The sequence below is a fragment of the Nycticebus coucang genome, chromosome 15, assembly GCF_027406575.1.
Source record: "Nycticebus coucang isolate mNycCou1 chromosome 15, mNycCou1.pri, whole genome shotgun sequence".
Taxonomy (NCBI): Eukaryota; Metazoa; Chordata; class Mammalia; order Primates; family Lorisidae; genus Nycticebus; species Nycticebus coucang.
The window spans coordinates 11,125,840-11,152,346 of record NC_069794.1 but is presented as its reverse complement, the minus strand read 5'-3'; the positions used below and the strand labels follow the sequence as shown (position 1 = coordinate 11,152,346).

The window sequence follows — 26,507 nt, the reverse complement described above, 5'->3', positions numbered from 1 at the left end:
AACATTCCCCTGCCCACTATCCTGGGGCTGTATTCTACCAATATGTCCATTAGTCACACTCACATGTCCCTTGACTTTGTTTCCAGACTCCATTCTTTTCTCCAAGAGCCAGCCTTGCTCCAAAAGAACTCACTGTCCACATGCAGAGTAAGCCAGCACCTTAGCTTTGACAGTCCTCTCCATGCTTGCCTCGACTCCAGCAATATTTTTAAGCCACCAGCCAACTAGATCCATATGACATGCCAGGTTTTGTATTTCATTTCTCAGAATTACTCTGAAATGTTAACATCCTGGGTCCCATTCTAATCACGACCTTCCCTCTCTTATTTCATCTTTTCAAACATCTCTTATTTTTCCCATCTCTTATTTCATCTTTTCAACTAGGTCAAAACCTGTTTTTTGACTGTATGGAGACACTTTTGCTCTTTCATTCTCCTCTTATTTTCCCTTCTTTTTATATCCAGCCTAGACCATAGGATTGTTATTTCAACTTTGCTGCCAGTCACTCATATTCCTTTCTTCTCTTTTTTCTTTCTGAACTCGACTAGCCTAAAACAACCCTAAAGCTGGACTGATTTAAACACTGCCTTTTCTCCTTCCCAGACATGGCCTAAAAAGTCATATAGCTCTCTAAATAGGTATCATTATAAGTCTGTAGTCTCAAAATCCAGCTTTGGTAGAGGTACTAAAGGTACTAAAGGTTAAAGTAGGCGCAGTATCTTTTTCTTACTCTCTGTACCTTTTCCCTCTTCTCTCTCTACTCTAGCTCTCTGCTCCTCTGTCTCATCATGACACTGGATGCATCCTAGTTTCCTACTTCATGGGATATGGAAATCACTCAGTGGGACTCCTTCCATAGCTTCTCCCCATGCTAGAAATCTACTTGCAACTATGACTGTTGGTCCAGGTTTCCCTCTACTTTTAATAACCATCTTTTCATTGTGTGCTGGATTTTTAGCATAATTCGCATATTTTTTAGGTGTTGGGCAGGACATAACTCTTTCATGAATCCTTGTCTTTAGCTCTCCATAGTGTGACAACCTTCTGGTTTACTGTCTACTCTTCTTGCTGCACTGCAAGTTCCATAGACCAGGTAGCTAGTAGGTAAGCGAGGCATCACAGCAACTACTCCAATAAAGGTTAGTATTGATCATATTTTGGTACAGGGAGCAAACCTCCACAAAAAGAGAAATGCATAACTGACTACGTAAAAGTTTTTCACAGAGATGTTTATCCCCAACAGGTCTATGTAATCATTTCTTTTCCAGAAAAGTTTGTGTGTGGGTAGAGTAAATTTTAAACAATTAATTAAATCCATTTTAAAATGCACTGGGAGAATTCTAGCTACCTAAGGCAACTCAATTACATAGCAAATTGATATTTTATGTGAAAAATGCTTTGGTAATAAAAATAAACAAATTGAGATTTTTATGCTTTTAAGTTTAGTTGTTCATAGATCAGATTTATTGAAGTATAGCACAGCTATCTATGTATACCTCACTCACGTGATGAATGCACTTCTATATGTCCATCAATTTTGCCATAAATACATATATAACCACTAAATTCTAAGATATATTTTAGATATATTTTTTCGCATTGAAAAAGAAAACAGTGGTTTCTTGAGGAGGGAGGGTATTTGGGGGGACCTCACCTAATGTGCATGATGCAATGGTACATTTCAAAACTATTAAGAAAAGGGTATAATTGTGATGGATGTGTTACTTAGTTCAATGTAAGCATTTCATATTGTATATCAAATCAGCACAATGAATGACATAAATGCATCAATGTACAAAGTTATGATCTAATAAAACAACAAAAAGAATTCAAGAATCAAATTTTACGAACATTATACAATCAACAAGAAGTACTATTCCAAAACTCTCGTATGGCATGTAGGATGCTAGAGAGATGCCTACCTAACTGCTAAACCTGCCTTCTACTGATTTGGTATCTTTACTGCAGGATATAACACCTATTCCCAGTGCAGTAATTATTGGATTGTCTCTTTAAGTCTCCCTCCAGCCCCTTTTAGGTATTGTTGAGCTGACTTGCTTGTGTATGATCTTCTGAATCTGTGCTTGATTACACTTAGCAGGAAAGGAGGCGATGCAACATGAGAAAGGGAGGGAAAATAAGAGGTGGATGGGAAAACAGCCAGATCGTAAGAATAAGACTCAGGGAGAAAAGGGTTACCTTGGCAACAGGGCATACTGTGAGGGAGATTACTCAGGCCCACAGTCTCAGGAAATGAATCAGGCCACACAGTGGCCAGAGGAAACACTTAAGAAGCAGGCCAATTCATTTTCCATGGAAGTCAATTCATTAAAGAACTGGAATTCATCTTCACCTATCCCAGTTCACCTTTCCTGTGAAAAGTGAGCTGCACAGCTGAGCTGCTCACCTCTGCCAGGTAGAACTCATCATACTGGCGGCGGAAGTTCTCCCCCTTGTAGTGGTTGCTGGCGGCCACGATCACATCCACTGTCACCATGCTCAGGATAAACATATGGAAAACTGACGACCGCATCATTTTCTGAGGAGGCAGAGCAGATAAAAACTCTTAACAAAGAAACCTCATGATTACATTGTACTAGAGCGCGTAGACCTTGGTCAACAGGGCCTTGTTCAGTGACCCTTACCACTGAAGAGTGTGAGCAAAGAAATCTGTCTTGCAGGCAGCTGAAAATGTCAGAGACTTTTCGTTTAAAACAGAATAATATTTCATTTAATTTGCATTGAGCTTGCACCTTAATTTTTATTGGCTAGCTGTATGGAGTAATGATTTAAAAAGAAAAAACTGATCAGACAAAACAAATATTGATTTATGCCACGTTTAGAGAGAAAACTACTACAGATGAAAACATTATAGAGATGATCATACAACTGTAGAAAGTGGGGAAAACCTGAGATTTATTTATTATTTGTTACTTCCATAAATATTTGTTGAACATTATATCTCAGCTAGTAATAACTGACACCTGAATTGTATTTTCTATATGCCCACTGTTGTTACAGGTACTTATATAAATAAACTCATAACAACCTTAGGAATTTATTCTGATTTTATAGTTAAGTAAACTGAAGTCCAAAGAAGTTAAATAACTTTCTCACTGTCATGTAAATATTGAAGATGGACTCAATATTTGAACCCAAGTCTGGTCCTGCATTGAGATGGAAAAAATTCAGCATTAAAATGATGAATATTATTATAATGGCTATTGTGTACAGAATGCATACTATGTTCCAGGGAAGATTATATGTAAGTTACTTTATTTTGTCTCCTTTTCACCATAGCCCCACATGATGGGATACATTTGCATATTTCACAGAGTGTCCAGAGACTATGTCATTTGTCTGAGGTCACACAGCAAGTACACAGCACAACCAAGCTCTATACTCAAGTCTATTTAAAGTCTGTGGCCCAATGCTTACCATGAGGTAGGAAATAAAGAGTAGGGCTCTGAAGGCTCTGGACAGCAAGAGGAAAGAAAAGCTGACCTCTGGGAAGGAACTGAGCACCTGACAACAAGCCCCTGGGCCGTGACATCTCCTGGTGCCAACTACACAGGGTCCAGCGCCATGACATCCTCCTGCTGAAGCCCCATTTCTGGTCCTTGCGGACGTACTTCCTCACTGGTTGATCTCACCTGAGAATTCTTCAGACTTTGCAACTAAAAGAGTCTCACCAAAGCACAACCTAGAAACGGACTGCCTCCTCTGAGCACTGCCCCTGTCTCTGTGCATCTACGATGTATTCCCTACCCTGCAGTCTTCATGAACAACAGGGCTCTGGGCCAGACCGCAGAGGTAAAACCCACTCACTACTCACCAGCTTTGTGGCTCTGGGCCAGTTACTTAAAACTCTCTATGCCTCAGTTTTCTCACCAGTAAAGTGGAAATAATGGTACTTACTCCAAAGGGTTCTCAATTTCAAAGAGTCAATATTTGTAAAGTGCTTAGACTAATGATTGCATCTTCCAAGTAGTCTATAAATGTTTGTACTAAAAATCAATGCAATCCTGTGAATCAAGTATTTTTTCCTCTTAAAGAATAAGAAATTAATTGCCCAAGGGCAAAGAATTAATTATGTTATGTATCAGACCAGGTCCAGAATCAGGAAAGATAAATGCAAATGATAAAGGTCAAATAATTTGAGAGATGTCAGAACCATTGGGAAAGTAGATTTTTATTAAAGCTTCCTGTCGCCATGGCTACTGATGCATTCTTATATCCATTTACCTTTGGCTTTATTTTATAGGTAATACAAAATCAAATTTCAGAACTGACCATCAACATGCTTATATGCACATCAATTTACTTGCAGCAACTACTGACCTTCACAACATAGATAAGCACATCAATTGGCAAGTAGTGGTCTTACTAGAATTTTTATTGTTATTTAGTTTTTCTTGCATTGTGAGAGTTAAATTCCATAACCATTATTCCTCTTCTGTATCCTTCTCAACATAATGTTCTATTAAAAACATTTCAACTGATTTCCACTTCATCTGCATGACAGAAAAGCCACAACTTTCTCTTTCTATTTTCCTCAGCTGTGGATTTATGTCTTAAGTAAACTGTTATTACTGGAAGGTCCAAACAAAGCTTTCAGCCATGGCTGTCAAAAAACTTTTAAATTGGTTTTGTAACTGTCACAGCTTCACTTTGGTGCTGTCATTATAATTAGGTTGTTTTTTGTCTGAATGTCTATGTGTGCCTGTTGGTACAGAGTCATTAAAATAATCACTTACAATGGATTTTGATACACTATAATCACCATTGCTTAGCTGACTTTCTCCAAAGTAATAACGTTCAAATATTAAATAAAAATTAAGGTGATAAGTATGTGCAGTAGCTAAATTTAAATATTAAAATCAGTAACTTCAGCTTTCAAATTAGAGCTAGTGGCGTAGACCATCTCAACTCAATTCAACCAATGTTTGAAACTGGCTATCAGTTGTCCTGAATGTAGAAGACCTGTCAACTGTATGTTCACACTCATGGTTGCATCTATAGGACAGTCCATATTTGTACTCTTCAGTTTTTATTTTCTATTAAATTAATAGAAAAATTTGAATCAGTATCGTACAATAGTACATAAAGAGGTTTTTCATAATTGCATTATTTAATGAGTGTGGAATTTCCCTATCTATACATATATATGTGTGTGCAGGTGAATGTGCAGATACATATATATGCATGTCTTGAACATATGTATGGGCATACATACATGTGTGTGTTATTTATTTATATATCTTATATAAGGTTCTTCAGACTTCACATATGCATTTATTTTGTTAAAGTTCCCTTCAATGGCAATGTCATTTTGTTTTGCAGTTTTTAGAAAGAAAGACAAGTTTTGGATTTGTCTTTACTTTGGCATTGATTCAAAAACTACTAATCCGTATTTGTGACAGTTGGTATTACCAAAATACAAACAGACCGTAATAGAGTCATTCCTAAGGCAGCAATATCTGTTGGGAATGCTTTAGAGTTTTGCTAATCAAACTGTGGTTCTTGGATCAGCAGGATCCTGGAAGCTTGTTAGAAATTCAGGATCTCAGGCACCATCCCTGATCTATCACATCAGAATCTGTATCTTTAAATATGGTCCCTAGGTGATTCAAGTACATATTAAAGTCTGAGAAACACTGTCATAAAGGATACTTCTTAATAGCAGGTTAAATTAGGTGACATAAAATTATTTGCAACTTCACAAGTTCATGATTTTAAAAGTTTGTAATGACCAAAATGGAATATAATAATTATTGGCTGTAATATTGCCTGCCAACTTTCCTATCATTATCACCCAACTCCAAGATCAAAAATCAACTAAACCAGTTCTCCCAGCACTCAAATGTTTATAGCAGCATAATTTGTAATCAGAAAGATCTAGAAACAACCCAAGTGTCCTTCAATATATGAATGGATTAATAAATTGTAGTATATTTATACAATCCAATTTTATTCAGCCATAAAGATGGAGCTCTAGTATCTTTTATAAGTAACAACCTGGATGGAATTGGAGATCATTCTCCTAAGTGAAGTATTGTAAGAATGGAAAAACAAATACCACACGTACTCCATATTAAATTGGAATATTCCAGTTTAAGCTGATATGGAAGTAAAACTGAATGAAATTCCAGTTGGGGAGAAGGGGTGAAGGGGATGGGTAAATTCCAATCTAATGAATACATTGAATGGGTATATCACACACTTTCTGGGTCACACCTCTGTAACTCTGATTTTAAACATGAAAAAGCAAACTGTGTAACCAAAATATAGGTACCCCATAACAATTTGAAATAAAAAATCAACTAAATTGGTTTGGCTTCATAAAGACATAAGCATGTGCTGGATTTTCAACCATTTCAGGGCATTACAAAGACAACATTACAGTCTCTTTCAAAAGGTTATGGAATTCCTGTGGCCTCTAGAAGCTGGAAAAGGCAAGGAAACTGTTTCCTAAAATCTCCAAAGGTAATGCATTCTTGCTGATACCTTGCTTTTGGATCTGGGACAGCAGAAATGTAATATAATAAATTTGTGGCGTTTTAAGTCACTGAGTTTATTGTCATTTGTTACAGCAGTGATGGGAAACTAATATAGCATTGACAATGATTTTGACAGACACCATCTCAAATCTTCTCCTATAAAACATGGTTGTAAACAAGTACCCATGGCTATAAAATTCTCCCTAACCAAAGGGTTCCACACAAGGTAACTTGTCATTAGAGATCTCTGTAAAATTTACTACTACAAATACAAACTTAATGACAGCAATCAGAGATTCTATCTTGCCTTGTGTCAGAAAGTGAGATGAGACAATGGGTGTGGACAACGGTCCCAAGTCCAACTTCAAGCGGAGAAACATGAAAGGTCACTTTCATTCACATTGGTACTGAACCCTACTGTGAAAAGAAAGCTCTCAGGAGACTATGAAGTCTATACCAAATATGCTTAGGGCTCCACATGCAAATAAAATGGACACCACATGACATATCATCAAACTAAGAGCTGATGTTTCTTTGAGGGCTTGGTTTGCGCCATGTTTCATTCCAGGCCTACTGCATGCTGATGTAATAACATCATCGAATCCTTAACAACCCACGAGCTAGCGATACTTTTGCACATCCTTTTACATATGGAGAAAAAGGCTTTCAAAGTATATTTCTAAGCTCACAGAGTTAGGAGGTATTCTCGGATGTTCTGAGCCCAAAGCAGGGCCTCCCATGCCTTCTATTAGTCCGTCAAGGTTCATCTATGCGATTCTGCTCCATATTGTAAAGATGAGTGACAAGCAGTTCCCAAACCAGGAGTTTGTGGTTGAAGAGAAGGTATAAGGACATGAATTCTATATTTAAAAGCTGAAGATAACATGTTCCTTACAGAAAAATGTAAGATTGCCATGGTATAATGGAATGTCAATTTTGAAGACAGGCCAATGTGATGTTAAATTTTGGTTCCATGAACATAATTTAATTCTTCTGTGACTCAGTTTTATCGTATAAGAAATGGGTATGATAATATGTACATCTTCAGGCTGTAAAATGAATATAAACTGGACTATTTAGATAGGGTCTAGCCCTAGGGGCAACTTGCACTCCATAACTCTTATGAGTATTTCTGTATTGGAAAACACTGTTGTTTATTGGAAAGGGAAAAAAGTATAACATGAGAAATTAAGTGGAAGATATAACTAATCTTGAGATGAACCATGGAAATTTGAAAATTTTCCAAAAGGTCAAAAGTACCTCTTTTTTATGACATTAATGTTTAAGTACTTCACAGGGGTCTATTTTTACTTGTAATATTTATTCTATTATTTCTCCAGTAAAAACTCAATATTTTGGTTTTAGAAGCCACAAAAATATAAATCAGGATAATGAATAATACAGCTCAGAAATCAAATCTTTCTTTAGATTATTGCTTGAGTGAATAAAATAACCTACCTTAGTAAAATACATTTCATCTGCTGAACAGTGCATTAGCCATGTACCAAAAGTTGGGTTTTAACTGGATTTTATTTTATTTTTTTTTGGCAACTGAATAGAAAAGTATAATTCTTTTAAGCATATAGAACACACTTACATTTCTAAGCAGATAGAACACACCTGAGAGGAAGGTGTGGTCTCTTCCTTGAGAATGAGGGAAGGATTTTAAAATAATTTGGATTTTAAAATAAGCATATTTGGAGAACAATGCAATTATAAGATGAAATTCTGAGAAACCATCTTTCATCTGATCCATGAGCATCAGAATAAGAACATCATATAAAAGACCAAATACAGAGGCGGTGCCTGTGGCTCAGTGAATGGGACCTCATATACCGAGGGTGGCAGGTTCGAACCTGGCCCCTGCCAAACTGCAACAAAAAAATAGCCGGGTGTTGTGGCCGGTGCCTGTAGTCCCAGCTACTTGGGAGGCTGAGGCAAGAGAATCGCCTAAGGCCAGGAGCTGGAGGTTGCTGTGAGCTGTGATGCCAGGCACTTTACCGAGGGGATAAAGTGAAACTTGGTCTCTACAATAAAAAAAAAAAAAGACCAAATGCAGAAAATTGAAAATAAATCTTCCCATTTGCAAGTGGTGCATCTTTGCCTCCCTTATGTAGGAGACATCTGGATATTCAATAATTCTACAACTAACAGACGAAACAATTCTGCCCAATATAAAGAATTTGTATTAAAATGTAGCATGCTTATGTCAATTCTGAAAACAGAACCAATAGATGTCCTTAGAGACTCTGCCTCCCATCTGTCTGTCCCTGGCATGTCCTTAGAGAGCCAGGACAGAAGAAAACCCCAAAGTAACTCCCACAAAGGTAAGCGAGTCCGTCATACCCGTGTGCACCTGCCGTTGTCACACCTTAACAGTGGTTTGCTCTCTTTCTTGGTGTAGAATCCCAGACATTTGGACGTCAAATGTTAGAAGAAAGTGGGGTTTCATAAGATCCTTCTATCTTTTGGCCACTGTGAGTGCAGCATGCACTCTACTCCATAAGAATAAGGTGTAAGGCTAAATGTTAAATTATAAATTGACAAGATTTATTATTATCATCATCGATATTTTTCAATCACCAGCTCCTGACTCTACAACGCAAACCAGATTGTAACAAAAAGAAATACATGCCTAGTGGAAAAGAAACACCACCAAGCAGGACTAATTATCGCACTAACCCAGTGATTGTCACATCGGCTCAGCCTGCATGGAAGAGCCTGGTAGCCTCGAATTGAACCAACCTCCCTGCAGTGAGCACGACTGTGCCCAGGTGACACTGGCTCAGACCGGGAGGGCTGTTCAGCTGATCCACAAATTTATGAGCAAAATTTATGTCTCTTTTAGAAATCACTAAGTTTTAGTGTGCCTTGTTGTTAAGCGAAAGCTAATATAACCACCAAGCTGGACTAACCTACATCACTCGGCTTATTAGCATTGAAGTGGAGCAATATGATTGGGTCTCTCCACTAGAACCAAAATAGATGTGATGTGTCACTATGGGTGGGTCACTTTGAGAAAGGGCGTGCCTTCTCCAAGCTCTATCTCTTCTCCTGTGCAGCAATCTTGGAAACTATGTGCTTCTGATGGAGGCATCAATAGGGAACAGTTTTTGCAGACAAAATTTCGCAAATGCTGACATATATGTATGTATGTATGAGTCATCTCTAACTGACAGTGATGGAGAATGTAGTTTGCCCCACCTGTGCTGGAGCTATAGTTGTGTCCATTTCCCCCCAACTTTCTGTTTAGGAATATCATGTTGGTGACTTGAAATTGGCAATGATGGGAGCACTTGCAAAATGGAAATCAGCAAATGCTAACAGGACTCCCTGCTTCATTGAGGTTGTTAACCATTCAGCTGCCCAGCTCTTCTGGCATCTCTAGGGAGTGGTATACCCTTGCAGGGTATTTGAAAATTCATGCTTTAATCATAAAAAATGGCCCTCATAGGAAGACCATTTCATGGGATTTTCCAATGTGCTCAGTCTTGTTATTCTAGACAGGGCCTTGTTATTCTAGACATGGATGTGTGTGCATGTGTGTGTGTGAACGTGTATAAATGAGCACTAGAACCACAAAGAAGCTATTTCTGGCTAACAGGAGATGGTTAAGACTACAGGGATCTGGAAATATCAGCTAAAGTAAGAAATATTTAAAATGGAACTTTTCTTACAACCGGTCTAATAAAATTGTCTGTCTTGAATTGATTTAAACCAAATGCATTTTCTTTATGCAAGTTTCAATTTAGGACAACATGTATTTCCCAGAGTACAATGCCATAATGGATATTCGCAATTTAAACTATCTTATATAAAGAACACCATTTAAAATCCCCTTGTTCCTTCACACTTTGTGGCCGTACATTTATAGATGAGTGGGAGAAAGGAGAAGTAAATGAAGATAGGTACAAAACCCTTTCAATCAGCTAAACTATAATTTATAGATTAAGAACTCCATGCCCCTAAGTGACTTCATTACTTGCTTTGAAAAAAATTAAGACTGGAAATATTAAAATGTTCACTTTTCAACAATGAAGTGTTGACCTTGCTTACTTGGCAGGACATGGGTAATGGTAAAAGTCAAAATATTGATTTATAATATTTTTTTCTAATGTTCCCTGGTGCCCAGAAAACAAGTTGAAAAAAGCATACCAGTATTATTTTTAGGCTCTTTTTCCTAAAGACTTCAGTACTGAGTTTCTACAATGCTGAACACATAGCAGAGTCAGTAATAGTTTTTGACATGACTTAATTTCATTCACGTGCTGAACCAGTCAGGAGCACTTTCTGTTTCCTGCTAAGGAACATAGCCTCAGGGGCTATCCATTTCTCTGCCTTCTGTATTAAATGAAAGCAACCTTGGTACTCTCAACATGGGTGATTAGACCATGAGCCAAGCTCTAGACAGCCAAGCTTCCACTGTGAAATCTTGGCAAGGACTCCAATAAGAGAGATATATTAAACTAGGTGATGAACAAGACCTGCTCATCCCTAATGCAGTAACACAAGACGAGTAAAAAAAAAATTAGGACATTCAAGTTCAAGTAATACCATTTTGTGTCAAGTAATATGATCTGCTGTTTGTACACTCCAAGAAACTTTGTTGTTCTGCCTTGGGCATAAGAAGACCCAGAGTGGTAGTCGGCTAAGGAGACCTCATTGGCCATGTTCTGGCAGTAAGGCTCTGCCAGTGACAGTGACCTGACGGTCATTTCCTCATGATTCTCAGATTCTGACTTAAAGTCAAGGGTAAGTGAAATGCCAGAGTACAGGCACTAATGTTTTATAATTTTCCCACCAGAGCACTCTCAACCATGTGGTTACTGAATAATCCCTCCAGATTTTGACAAAAGGTGTTCTCTTAATCTTAGCACTCAGTACCGTTATGAGTTTTTCTCTATTCTTGTCTTCATGGGTAACTTCAGTGAGGAGTTAGGGAGGGCTACCATAGGACTGCTAGACAGATGACACTCAAAACTGTGATGGTTTTAAGATCTTCAGAGACACTTCAATTGACATTCCATAGCTAACTAAATTTCTCCATCTACACTCACTTGAAACTTACTTTTATGTATTTATTTTTATTTTTAGTGTTAAATGGGGGGCAGGTGAATACAAAATATTTTTTCAAAGACTCAAGAGAGAGATTACAAATTCAAAAATTAACTAATTGTCCTTATTTGTACACTTCCTACCTCATGCAATACAGGACCTCATTTGTGGTATTTGATGAATGCATTAATAAAGAAAACTCATTTTTACCATATAGTGTCTTTAATGAATGACTCATTTTGAGATATTTAAAGTATTTAAGAAAGATAGAAAAACAAACTTTAAGAATTGAACTGCTAGAAATATAAAAAGCAACTTTACATTTTGACTATCCTGAACCTGTCATTAGCCTTAGAGTACAGAGGAGTCACACTGCTCTTCCAAACCTCTCTACTTCAGATGATGTGGAACACTGAAAAAGTATACAGCACTTTCAAACCCTGGCTTAAAGCTTTAAAGAAGGTTCTTCATATTTAACCTAGAAATCAAAATTTGCAAATTTGCAAATTCTTTATCTTTCCAAAGGTGACAATGAAACAAATCTTTGACAGTGGAAGTTTATCTCCAATGAACATTTTATAAATGCTTGGTGTAAATTAGTACATGTCTCCTAATTAATACAATTTTAAAAACTAAAGAGTCACAGGAATCATTCAAAATGGAAGATGAAAATATCAAATAATTTAGGAATTTGGTTTGAGATATATTGATGCGCAAATAATTTTAACATGTCCTAAATATTTCTTCCTTCCAATAAGGGTTAAAAAAGTTAAAGAAGAAAAACCAGTTAATTGCCAGTAAGATTGGTACATGAATAAATAAAAACAGCACTAATTTAATCTTATTTTTCATTGTAGTATGTCTGGCTTTCTGGTGTCTATTCTGAATATAATTTTTATTTGCCATATACATATAAAATCAGGATATATTACATATATATTAAATTTATACATTTAAATAGATACATATGGAATCTTCTTGACCCCTCTCTTTAGTTGATTTGGCTGTAACTATCTTCAAGACTACATTAGCCTTTTTCAATGAACCTTTAAATACACTCCTTTGCGTTTAGTTGTTTTTCCTGTTTTTAATCCTCATTCCAGGTAATGCTAGAATTATATTCTCTTTTTCCCTAAACTGTTTCCTCCAAGCCAGTAGCTTCATATTTTTCTGTAAGGAACTGCAAAAGAGAGAGAGAGTGTGTATGTGTGTGCATGCACATGTGTGTTCTTGGAGGAATCATTTGGGACCTGCCTCTTACTCTTAGGAGAGTAAGAATTTGTGTCCACCGTGTGTGAGATCAGACCATTCTGTGCACAAACGTGCATGTGTGCGTGTCTGTGTGTATAATCACATATATTCCAGCATGTCTTTGGCAAGTGCCTATCATGTAGAAGAGGCAACAGAGAATTAAAAAAAAAAAAAAACCAGAGAAGAAAGTGATCAAATATAATCAAGGACTCAGAAAACACTTGCTTGAGGAAGTTTTGTTTGAACTGATTTTGAGGGTAGGGATATTAGGACAAAATGGAGAGAAGCACTGAAAAAAATTTTGGAAAGATTGGATTAATGACAGCCTTGAAGACAGATTAGGTTTGGAGAGGACAAAGAGCAGCACTATGGCTTGGTTTGCTGTTTTCTGAAACATCAGGAAAAGCCTGGTTTCCCTGTGGGCAGGGGTGAGAAAGAGAAGTGCATTTCATTTCTGACATGAGGGCGGTGATGGGTCTGTGTGAATGCCCAGGAAACATGCCTGCTGGACATGTAGAAACACACGTCCAAGCCCCAGAAAGAAATCAGTGCTGACCCAAAGGCTGTGAGTCGCTGGACTATGGGCATGTGACAGAGCTGGCATCCTGGACATGAACAGGATGCCTTGGGATGCTCAGAGTAGTGAGCAGGGCATGAGAGCACGCTCATGGCAGTGACAGTCATCTCCACACAACCAGGGCCCACCCATCCCAGGCACCATGCCAGGTATTGATATACAGCCCATCATTTCCAATTCTTACAAAATCCTAAGAGATTATTATCCCCATTTCTCAGGCAAAGAAACTGAGTCTCAGAGAGATTAAGGAAATTGTCCCATGTTCTCCTCAGCCCACACTGACTTAGCTAGACCATACCATCTCCTCACACTGAAATATGACTATAGAAGAGGCTCGCTTCTGGAAGGAATCTTCATTCCATGGGCTCCAGCAATTCTTGAAATTATCTGCCAGTTTGTGGGAAAGTTAATTAAGAAGATAGATGGTTTAAGAAGTGCCGAGGAGGTCACAGCATCACTTGAAATACACACACCACACAGTCTACCTCCCTCAATTTTAGCTTTCAGTAGAAATATTTTCAAAAGCATTAAAACATGACAGTAATTATTTTGCCATAATTTGACCTACTTAAGGTAAGATCTTGTTACCTTTGCTCTTTACAGAAAGGGGCACACAGGAGATGTTTTCAGAGAGACTCGAGCTTGGCCAGGTCTCAGGTATACATGCTTTCATTTTCCTATCAGAAACTTTCTTCACTGTAACAGATCATGGGCATGTGTTGGAAGTTGGCTCAAAAGTGTGCTGCCACATCTGTCAGATTGTCAAGAGATGAGAGGCAGGGGAGATGGCTTGTCACAGCTGCCACTGAGGAATGAGGTTCCAGTTTAATAGAGCTCCATTTGTCATGCACTGAAGTGGTCCTGTCATGCAGCCATTGCTTATGCTAAAATGGAGTTTAAACACTCTGCACATCTGGCCAGCTTGTTGTGAAAAGGGTCAATTTGTAACTTTCCACTTTTCTGATATTCACACAAAAGCACACATTGGAGAAACTTTCTAAATGGTTTCTTCAATGACACAGGGAAGAATTGCCTTATTGGCGAAGAATGGTAGAGATGCAAAGTGTCCCACGAGTCAGGCATTCATAGCTAGGATTTGTCTTTCTAGTTAATATATTCATATCATGTTTAAGTGGAAGAATATACCCTTTCTAAAATTTTAAAAAATCATTTAGAAAAATCAATAGATAAATGAGCAAATGAGATACACAAGAAATCTATAGAAATTATAAGTCCATCAATGTCTGATGAAAGGCCCAGCATCTATGGGCTTTGTCAGGGAGATGCCAACTTAACACTATGAGATACAGTTTCACCCCATCAGGTGCAAAGGCCAGATAACATCAGTGTGGACAAGGTCGTGAGACAATGAGTACTCTTTTTTTTTTTTTCCACAGTATTTTTATTTCTTTAAGTACAAGTTGCTAGTCATCACCAAAAGTGGCCTTATCATCTGGGAAGCCATTTGGCAATATCTCATAGAGTCAAGGGTATTCATATCCTTTCACCCAGAAACTGCTGTCCCTACTATCTATGTTAGAACAATTCTCACATGTGTGCAAAAAAGGCACAGACAAGAAAAGCCTTAGAATATCTGCCATAGAAAGACAATAAAACACAGCCTCAGTGTCTATAATGTCTGTCAGCACAAGAATGGATAAATGAATGAACCAGTGTAAGTGTATTTTTATAATCGGATAATATACAGTGATGAAGATAAAGTACTCAAAAATATAAAGTAGCCTGCCCGAGATGAAATTCCCATTCATTAACTAGCTTCATGACCTGTGTCAAGTTATCTACGCTCTCAGTACCTCAACCTTTTCATTTGTGAAACAGAGAGATCACATGAGTACCTACACTTATAACACTGCTATGAGCATTAAATAATTCAATAACTATAAAACATTTAGGGAGTGGTATACAAATGTTACCTATTATTATTTCCAGGGATCGATACATAGGAATTCTTTGTATCTGTTTCTAAATTATTTCAGAATTGTTTTAAATGCAAGGAAATTGACTTAATATCGTATCGTGAAAGAGCACCAATTTACACATTGTTCATTTGTAAGCGCTTGCAAACTACGTAGTGTTTCCTTAAAGAAACCATCTTCTACGTGCTGAATGGAACTTCAGCTCAGACTGTACATGTCCTATTTATTTGGCCCGTAATATGGGTCCAACAAAAACAAAACAAAAATCTAAAACAAAATAAAACTAGTGTTCAAGATAAGAAAATAGAGGCTGATCAACAGACAGAAACAACAGTGAGTAAGTCTCCTACTCCTGTAAGACTTAAAAGTTTAATAGGAAAATTATCCCTGAGTTATAACCACTGAGGTTGAGTCTCACTACTTAATGATCAGAGAGTCATGTCCCACTCTACCGCTGCAAGAAGTGCTTGAGGAACGGTTTGGCAGACAGAAATGGGGCACACTTTTTAGGGCGGATTCAGAAGAGAAGTTTCAAATTACTTTGTGTTTGTGCTGTAGGAAAATCCAGTACTTTGCCTAAGCATCTGCTGCTTCTGTTCCAATTTCTGTGACCTACTGCTTCAGGCCAGTAGCTTCCATTTTTGGTGGCCTATGATAAAACTGTTTTTTGGTTTTTTTTTTTTTGTCCTGGCTCACCTTCACTTTTGGGTGTTTTCTGGTGAATCTCTTTAGAACCTTGGTTAGGAGGTCACCAAACTCAGTCATAAACAGCCATAATTGGGTAATATGCAAAAAACAAAAAATCTAAAACAGAATAAAACTAGTGTTCAAGATACAAAAATAGAGGCTGATCAACAGACAGAAACAATGATGGGAAATCACGTGGCTGGAACAGAGCGAAGAGAAAGGCACAGAAAGTGCAGTTTCTTGGGAAGGCAGATCACATGTGGAAAAAACGCTCGCTGAGCATGTGGTCTGTTTCTTGCAACCAAATAATTCCTGACATTCCAAAACAAATACTCACTAATTCTCAAAATCCAGGAAAGAGGTATTGTTATCCCCATTTTGCATTAAGATGTCCAAGCTCATACCACTAAGTAGCATGGATAAAATATGTCTGATTCCAAAGCCCTAAGATGCTATAATAGTGAAATATATTTACTCTATTTTATATATAAAATATATATAATTATATATTACTCTAAGATGCTATAATAGTGAAATATATTCCCCCTCAAAACAGACACTGTCTTGGGGATTTAAGTTTGTCTGCAGTGGAGGAGGCAGGAGTGGGAGAGAAGGAGGTCGCACTAGGAGATGTGCATTGCAGGCAGTTATAGCACAACAAAGAAAAGAAACCAGGTTCAGGTTTGGCTTATCCATGTTCCCAGGCTTTTCATTTTCTCTAACTTGTTTCTACAGTGTCAACCAAAGACAGGGATGGGGACCTCTGGGTTACAAGCATATTAGCAGTGCACAGTGAAGTGGAGAGAGAACCCAAAAGACATTCCCAGCAGGACAGAGGGAGGTGTGTCTAAGCGACTACAGGACATTCACTTATTTGTTCTTAATTTAGGAATGAATTAATTAGAAATTGCATATATTTACCATGCTAAATATTTTATTAAACTTAACCCTATTAAACATGCTATGAAGTTCATTAACAACTGGGTAAACATGAGAAATGTCCTAGCGAAATTAATATAATTAACATTGTCAATTAAGTAAACATTTCAACAAGTAGCATTAGAGAGCTCACTCTACAAAGCCCACCAGGCCAACAATGCTAGTCCTCCTGCCCTGAACTTATGGTTTTGCCATTAAATTTAAGAATACGTGTCTTTTCACTTATCATAAAAATAGAATAGACCACTCCAAGGGCACCAAATTGAATCCTTTCTTTGCATGCCTACATATAACTCCTATTCTAATTATAATTATAGCTATGATTACAACTATATTTGAGTCTCAGAACACAGAATAAATTTGTAGTTTCAAATTGCAGATCACAGGTACCTCTATTTTTTCCACAAACAGCTCCACGGGGCCTATTTTTCTGTAGAAGAGTAAGTTAATCTCTATATGCTCAAATGCTGTAATAATTCAAACAGTTGACGTAGGATAAAATATGTGTATGTATATTAGGAATGTAGGAAAACAATAACAAAAAGATAGCTATTATTTGATCTGAATTGCTGTTCATTGGAATACCATGAAATTCTAACAGATAGATACCTGAAATGATTTTATTGCATGATACACATAAATACGTATGTGTATATATGTGTATATATATATATATATAGAGAGAGAGAGAGAGAGAGAGAGAATAAACTATTAAGACATGAAACGATAAAAATACTAGAAGAAAGTGCAGGGAAAACTCTTGAAGAAATCGGCCTGGGTGAGTATTTTATGAGGAGGACCACTGGGCAATTGAAGCAGCATCAAAAATACACTACTGGGACCTGATCAAACTAAAAAGTTTCTGCACAGCCAAGAACACAGTAAGTAAAGCAAGCAGACAGCCCTGAGAATGGGAGAAGATATTTGCAAGTTGTGTCTTCAACAAAGATTTAATAATCAGAATCCACAGAGAACTCAAATGTATTAGCAAGAAAAGAACAAGTGATCCATCTCAGGCTGGGCAAGGGGCTTGAAGAGAAACTTCTCTGAAGAAGACAGGTGCACAGCCTACAGACATATGAAAAAATGCTCATCATCTTTAATCATCAGAGAAATGCAAATCAAAACTACTTTGAGATATCATCTAACTAGTAAGATTAGCCCATATCACAAAATCCCAAGACCAGAGATGTTGGCATGGTTGTGGTGAAAAGGGAACATTTCTACATTGCTGGTGGGAATGCAAATTAATACATTCATTTTGGAAAGATGTTTGGAGAACACTTAGAAATCTAAAAATAGATCTGCCATTCGATCCTACAATTCCTCTACTGGGTATATACCCAGAAGACCAAAAGTCACATTATAAGAAAGATATTTGTACCAAAAATGTTATTGAAGCCCAATTCATAATTGCTAAATCATGGAAGAAGCCCATGGATTAATAAATTGTGGTACATGGACACCATGGAATATTATGCAGCCTTAAAGAAAGATGGAGACTTTACTTCTTTCATGTTTACATGGATGGAGCTTAGCATCCATGTAAACAATTCTTTTTAGCAAAGTATCTCAAGAATGGAAGAAAAAGTATCCAATGTACTCAGACCTACTATGAAACGAATTTATAGCTTTCATATGAAAGCTATAACCCGATTATAGCCTAAGAATATGGGGAATGGGGAAAGGGAGGGGAGGGGGAAGGCTTGCTGGAGGGAGGGTGATGCACCTACGGTGCATCTTACAAGGGTACATGTGAAATTTACTAAATGTAGAATATAAATGTTTTAACACAATAACTAAGAAAAAGCCAGGAAGGCTATGATAACCAGTGTGATGAAAATATTTCAAATTGTATATAAAACCAATGCATGGTACCCCATGATTGCATTAACATACACAGCTATTGTTTAATAAAAAAATTAATGAAAACACAGGATGTGATAGAGTTATATCGTGTATTTAATTTAAGGATGATAAGGAAGATTGAGCCATATTATTTTATTAAATTATCTAATTTCTGACAGTAACTAGACAAAGATATAGAAAACAGAAAAAAAAAGAAAAATATAATACATAGTACCAATGAAGAAAGTTATAGAATCCAAAGCCATCTAGACTAAAACAAAGACAGAGTTTTTTTTTTTTTTTTTTTTTTTTGAGACAGAGTTTCACTCTGTTGCCCTGGGCAGAGTGCTGCGGCATCACAGCTCATAGCAACCTCAAGCCCCTGGGCCCAAGTGATTCCCTTGCTTCAGCCTCCCAAGGAGCTGGGACTACAGGTGCCCACAGCAACACCTGGACATTTTTTGGTTGAAGTTGTTATTGTTGTTTGGCAGTCCCGGGCTGGGTTCATACTCGTCAGCTCCAGTGTATGTGGCTGGTGCCCTAGCCACTGAGTGCATGCGCCGGCCCAGGGATGATTTTTTAACGTGCTTCATTTGTAAGGGGATTTGAGCTAGTCTCCTTTCAGTCTGAGTTATGACCTAAAATTTTGAAATTTCAAACATAAAACAGATGGAAAGCCTATTTTGGCATAATGGAAATCTATGCACTACCTTTGTGATTTAAAGATACATTATTATAACTTATTTTCTGGGTCACCCAAATAAATATCCCCTGAGACTCAGCAGGTGAGGTGAATGGGGAGATCAGGCCCAGGCCGTGCATGGAACACCTGGGGACAGCAGTCACTCAGTTATACAAAGAAACAAGCTCATTCTCATGGTTTTTTGTAATCACAGCATGATCTTAAAATGCCTTCTATTCATTCATTTATTCACTCATGCAATTGTGTATGCCTTTATACATTTATATATTTCTGAATTTATTATTTACTCATTTCCCCCCCCATACAGTCATGAACAGAGACAAAGATTTTTCCAAACTGAGAAAATAAATGTATGACTCCATGACTAAATAAAACACTCAGTTCCAGTGCTGTGGAGACAAAATGGCAAGCTGGGAAACTGAGGCACCAAGGAGACTCTCTGCCCCAGATAATGTGGGAGCCGCCACTCAGCCCTGGGAAACTGTAGCCACATGGAAACAAGAGCCTGGTGCCGCTAGATCATTCAGTTTCACAAGAGGGGTGGTATATATGGCTCTGTTTTCTAAACTTGGGGTCAAATTCATAAACAAAGCTCCACTCGAAGAACAAAACCAGTAATTCCTAAGAGTCAAAAGGGGACTCTGAGCCATTTTGTGGTTCCCAGGGGCTGGGGGCAGAGGACAGAAATGAGAGGCTGTTAGCCAAAGAATACAAACTTTAGGTTATAAGATAGCTAAATTCTGGGGGGGTCTAATGATTAACATGGTAACCATAGCTAATAATACTGCATAGTATACTGAACATTTGCTAAGAGAGCTGAGCTGAACTGTTCTCACCACATAAAGACACATGCAAACGGTTAACTAATTATCTTGGTTGTGGTAATTATTTTGCAATGTGCCTGTGTATCATGTCATCATTGTACACCTTAAATATACATAATTTTTATTTGTTAATCATACCTCAGTAAAAATGGAAACAGAAAGAAGCAAATAACTATATGATAACAGAAAGAAGCAAATAACTACATGATAACATGGCCAGATTAACACAGCCCACGGCAATGGCTCAGAGCACTGTTTTGTTTCTCATGTATCAATCCTCTAATTGCATAACGAGCCTCCCCACACCCAGCAAAAGATCCAAAAGAAAGAAAAAAGTTCTCGTCTTGAAGCAGATATAAACACTTCCCCAAATTATGGGGGTGGAATCCGAAGAACTGTAAAACCCACCCCTTACGACAGGGGGTCTGTCACTGCAAACAAAGAGAATAAAGTTCTACAACAGGAAGACTCTGTTCTCTGTTTCCATGAGTGGGCCTGCTCGATATTTTTACTCTTAAAATGGGGGGTGGGGAGGACACTATGGAATGTTAGGGACCCTTGTTAAGGTGATGGTATTTTGAATGAGTTCCTGATATTTTATGGGGGAGAACTAAGCAAAATGCCGGTGCAGGCCACTGAAGAAGAGGTGAGGGGATTTACTGGGCCTTATGAGAAGCCCGGAGCAGATGATGAGTCTGGAAAGGTCACAGGCAGGGATCGGCCGCCCCTACTCACTGTCTTGTAACCACTATGAGATCTCCGCAGGACGCTCAGCCTTCCCCTGCAAGCACATCACCTCATATTCGCTGTCCGTGCACTTTGCTAAGGAAGCACCTTTATGTCAACGTTGTTCTGAGAGCTTGCAAATGCAGAAAAATAGGCTATGTGCTAAAACATTTTCTTTCCAGGAACTCAGTGGGGTATTGAATTAACTGAATTGTGACCATACCTGTCCACTCTCCCTCCCCCAATATTTCAAGCATTTGTAAAAGAATATTTTTGTAGGATTTCATAGCCCCTGGATACTACCAAGATACTCTTAACAGGTATGCATTCATTCATCAGAAATTTATCGAATCCATACTGTGAACCTAAAACATGCTAGGTCCTGGGAATACAGGATAGAATCAATTACTGTCCCTGCCTTCAGGACCATAAATTTAGGCAAATCTAGAGTTTAAAGAGCTGTGAATTTCCTTGTATAAAATAAAATTCAAGGACCTTTGCTGGGTGTTTTTTAAAAATGGTATCATACGACAACAAGAAGATGTTTCAATTCTAAATATTTATGCACCCAATTTAAATGCTCCCAGATTCTTGAAACAGACCTTACTCAGTCTGAGCAATATGATATCTGATAATACCATCATAACAGGGGACTTTAACACCCCTCTTACAGAGCTGGACAGATCCTCTAAACAGAAATTAAACAAAGATATAAGAGATTTAAATGAGACCCTAGAACAACTGTGCTTGATAGACGCATATAGAACACTCCATCCCAAAGATAAAGAATATACATTCTTCTCATCACCCCATGGAACATTCTCCAAAATTGATCATATCCTGGGACACAAAACAAATATCAACAGAATCAAAAGAATTGAAATTTTACCTTGTATCTTCTCAGACCATAAGGCACTAAAGGTGGAACTCAACTCTAACAAAAACGCTCGACCCCACCCAAAGGCATGGAAATTAAACAATCTTCTGTTGAATAATAGATGGGTGCAGGAATAAATAAAACAGGAAATCATTAACTTCCTTGAGCATAACAACAATGAAGACACAAGCTACCAAAACCTGTGGGATACTGCAAAAGCAGTTTTGAGAGGAAAATTCATCACTTTAGATGCCTACATTCGAAAAACATCAACAATCTCACAAGCCATTTTATGGAATTGGAAAAAGAAGAACAATCTAAGCCTAAACTCAGTAGAAGAAAAGAAATATCCAAAATCAAATCAGAGATCAATGAAATTGAAAACAAAAGAATCATTCAGAAAATTAATGAAACAAGAAGTTGGTTTTTCGAAAAAATAAATAAAATAGATAAACCATTGGCCAGACTAACGAGAAATAGAAAAGTAAAATCTCTAGTAACCTCAATCAGAAATGATAAAGGGCAAATAACAACTGATCCCACAGAGATACAAGAGATCATCTCTGAATACTACCAGAAACTCTATGCCCAGAAATTTGACAATGTGAAGGAAAGGAAATGGATCAATATTTGGAATCACACCCTCTCCCTAGACTTACCCAGGAAGAAATAGAGCTCCTGAACAGACCAATTTCAAGCACTGAGATCAAAGAAATAATAAAAAATCTTCCAACCAAAAAATGCCCTGGTCCAGATGGCTTCACACCAGAATTCTATCAAACCTTCAAGGAAGAGCTTATTCCTGTACTGCAGAAATTATTCCAAAAAATTGAGGAAGAAGGAATCCTCCCCAACACATTCTATGAAGCAAACATCACCCTGATACCAAAACCAGGAAAAGACCCAAACAAAAAGGAGAATTTCAGACCAATCTCACTCATGAATATAGATGCAAAAATTCTCAACAAAATCCTAGCCAATAGATTACAGCTTATCATCAAAAAAGTCATTCATCATGATCAAGTAGGCTTCATCCCAGGGATGCAAGGCTGGTTTAACATACGCAAGTCTATAAACGTTATCCACCGTATTAAAAGAGGCAAAAATAAAGATCACATGATCCTCTCAATAGATGCAGAAAAAGCATTTGATAAAATCCAGTATCCTTTTCTAATTAGAACACTGAAGAGTATAGGCATAGGTGGCACATTTCTAAAACTGATTGAAGCTTTCTATGACAAACCCACAGCCAATATTTTACTGAATGGAGTAAAACTGAAAGCTTTCCCTCTTAGAACTGGAACCAGACAAGGTTGTCCTCTGTCACCTTTACTATTCAACATGGTGCTGGAAGTTCTAGCCAATACAATTAGGCAAGACAAGGAAATAAAGGGAATCCAAATGGGAGCAGAGGAGGTCAAACTCTCCCTCTTTGCTGACGACATGATCTTATACTTAGAGAACCCCAAAGACTCAACCACAAGACTCCTAGAAGTCATCAAAAAATACAGTAATGTTTCAGGATATAAAATCAATGTCCACAAGTCAGTAGCCTTTGTATACACCAATAACAGTCAAGATGAGAAGCTAATTAAGGACACAACCCCTTCACCATAGTTTCAAAGAAAATGAAATACCTAGGAATATACCTAACGAAGGAGGTGAAGGACCTCTACAAAGAAAACTATGAACTCCTCAGAAAGGAAATAGCAGGGGATATTAACAAATGGAAGAACATACCATGCTCATGGCTTGGAAGAATCAACATTGTTAAAATGTCTATACTTCCCAAAGCAATCTACCTATTCAATGCCATTCCTATCAAAATACCAACATCGTACTTTCAAGATTCAGAGAAAATGATTCTGCGTTTTGTATGGAACTGGAAAAAACCACGTATAGCTAAGGCAGTTCTTAGTAATAAAAATAAAGCTGGGGGCATCAGCATACCAGATTTTAGTCTGTACTACAAAGCCATAGTGATCAAGACAGCATGGTACTGGCACAAAAACAGAGACATAGACACTTGGAATCGAATTGAAAACCAAGAAATGAAACTAACATCTTACAACCACCTAATCTTCGATAAACCAAACAAGAACATACCTTGGGGGAAAGACTCCCTAGTCAATAAATGGTGTTGGGAGAACTGGATGTCTACATGTAAAAGACTGAAACTGGACCCACACCTTTCCCCACTCACAAAAATTGATTCAAGATGGATAAAGGACTCAAATTTAAGGCATGAAACAAAAATCCTCAAAGAAAGCATAGGAAAAAACACTGGAAGATATTGGCCTGGGGAAAGACTTCATGAAGAAGACTGCCATGGCAATTGCAACAACAACAAAAATAAACAAATGGGACTTCATTAAACTGAAAAGCTTCTGTACAGCTAAGGAGACAACAACCACAGCAAAGAGACAACCCACACAATGGGAAAGGATATCTGCATATTTTGAATCAGACAAAAGCTTGATAACTAGGATCTATAGAGAACTCAAATTAATCTACATGAAAAAAGCCAACAATCCCATATATCAATGGGCAAGAGACATGAATAGAACCTTCTCTAAAGATGACAGAGGAATGGCTAACACACACATGAAAAAATGTTCATCATCTCTATATATTAGAGAAATGCAAATCAAAACAACCCTGAGATATCATCTAACCCCAGTGAGAATGGCCCACATCACAAAATCTCAAAACTGTAGATGCTGGCATGGATGTGGTGAGAAGGGAACACTTTTACACTGCTGGTGGGACTGCAAACTAGTACAACCTTTCTGGAAGGAAGTATGGAGAAACCTCAAAGCACTCAAGCTAGACCTCCCATTTGATCCTGCAATCCCATTACTGGGCATCTACCCAGAAGGAAAAAAATCCTTTTATCATAAGGACACTTGTACTAGACTGTTTATTGCAGCTCAATTTACAATCGCCAAAACGTGGAAACAGCCTAAATGCCCACCAACCCAGGAATGGATTAACAAGCTGTGGTATATGTATACCATGGAATACTATTCAGCTATTAAAAAAATGGAGACTTTACATCCTTCGTAATAACCTGGATGGAAGTGGAAGACACTATTCTTAGTAAAGCATCACAAGAATGGAGAAGCATGAATCCTATGTACTCAATTTTGATATGAGGACAATTAATGACAATTAAGGTTACGGGGGCGGGGGAGGAAGAGCAGAAAGAGGGACGGAGGGAGTGGGGTGGGGCCTTGGTGTGTGTCACACTTTATGGGGGCAAGACATGATTGCAAGAGGGACTTTACCTAACAATTGCCAGTGTAACCTGGCTTATTGTACCCTCAATGAATCCCCAACAATAAAAAAAAAATAGAATAAAATAAAATAAAAAAAAAGAAAGAAAAAATGGTATCATACGCACCTGGAGGCAGGCTGGGGCACGTCCCTGGGGCTTGTTGACATCCACAGCTACCAGCTGCCACCCGCCGGCAGCATCTTCATGAAACATCTTCAAGATAAAGAGGGAGGTGAGTCAGAGACACTTAACATGGAACATTGAGAACCTTGCTTTATGTCTCCAGCTTTCTGTACTCTTACATCATCAAGAATTTGTCTTATTACTGATTTATATTTGGAACATAAGTCATTTCAATTATATCCATTTTAACTTTGCAAACATCAAGAATAATAAAAAGCACAGTGATAATAACTTGGGTTTATTGAGTATGTGCTGCATGTCAGGCAGGTTCTCCCTTATCTATGTCTCCCATATAATTGCTCAAATATTCTTCTCTGCAAAGGAAATACTTCCTTATTTTACCCTCGTTACATTGATTATTATCTATTAGATCTAGGAAAAATAAAACAAATAATCCAAAGAATTGTGTCTGGTGTGTTTTTACTATAGGTGGCAAATTTTTCTTTTTATTTAGTGGACATTTCTTACTGAGCTAATAAAATACTCTCAGGATCAATGATATAAGAAGTATGCACATGCCACAGAGAGAGACCAGTGTTATTTTAGTGACAGGAGACAGACTTGGTGTAATTATTGGACCAGGCTTCACAGAGTTGGTATAATTATCTGAACCAGGCTTCAATTAATCTGCTCAACGGAAATTTGATGTACACATATTTATGAATATGATGTACATCTTTCTTTCGGCATGGAAATGATGAAATTCAAGATACTCCAGGTTGAATTGGATGCCCGGGTTATTATCTCAGTGCATATTTTATTTATTCAAAAATGACGTATCTGTCAATATTACATCTAGCTGGAAGACATTTTCATCTTATATGAATTTTCCCACTAACATATTTTCTTTCCAGTTACTAAGGTGTGTGTGACTGAAGGGGGTGTAATGAAGTAGGATAAAATGAAGAAATTTTATTTTTCTAAGTAAAAGTCCTAACAAAAAGCACTCACTGTTTCATTCCTGCCTGAGATCCCTGTTCCGTATACATAAACATTTTCTTTCCCATTCTTAGTTATGTTTCATGTTACTTAGTCTGATCCTGTGTTGGAAAGCGGAATTGTTGATGGAAATATGAGTGAGGTCACCCAAAGATCCCATTCCTCAGGATTTATAATTTCACAT

At 37.6% G+C, this 26,507-nt stretch overlaps 1 protein-coding gene across 4 annotated transcripts in view; it reads right to left on the bottom strand.

The window, feature by feature from the left end:
• NALCN (sodium leak channel, non-selective) overlaps nt 1-26,507 on the bottom strand; it is a 334,788-nt gene that overhangs the window by 202,173 nt on the left and 106,108 nt on the right. For all 4 annotated transcript variants that reach the window (XR_008374579.1, XM_053563365.1, XM_053563366.1 and 1 more), the window contains 2 exons: nt 25,328-25,414; nt 2,408-2,539 (listed from right to left, as the gene is read on the bottom strand). Coding sequence is in view for 3 of the 4 variants with exons in the window: in XM_053563365.1 (XP_053419340.1) it covers nt 2,408-2,539; nt 25,328-25,414 (219 nt within the window). In the remaining variant the exon portion in view is untranslated. The remainder of the gene's footprint in view (nt 1-2,407; nt 2,540-25,327; nt 25,415-26,507) is intronic.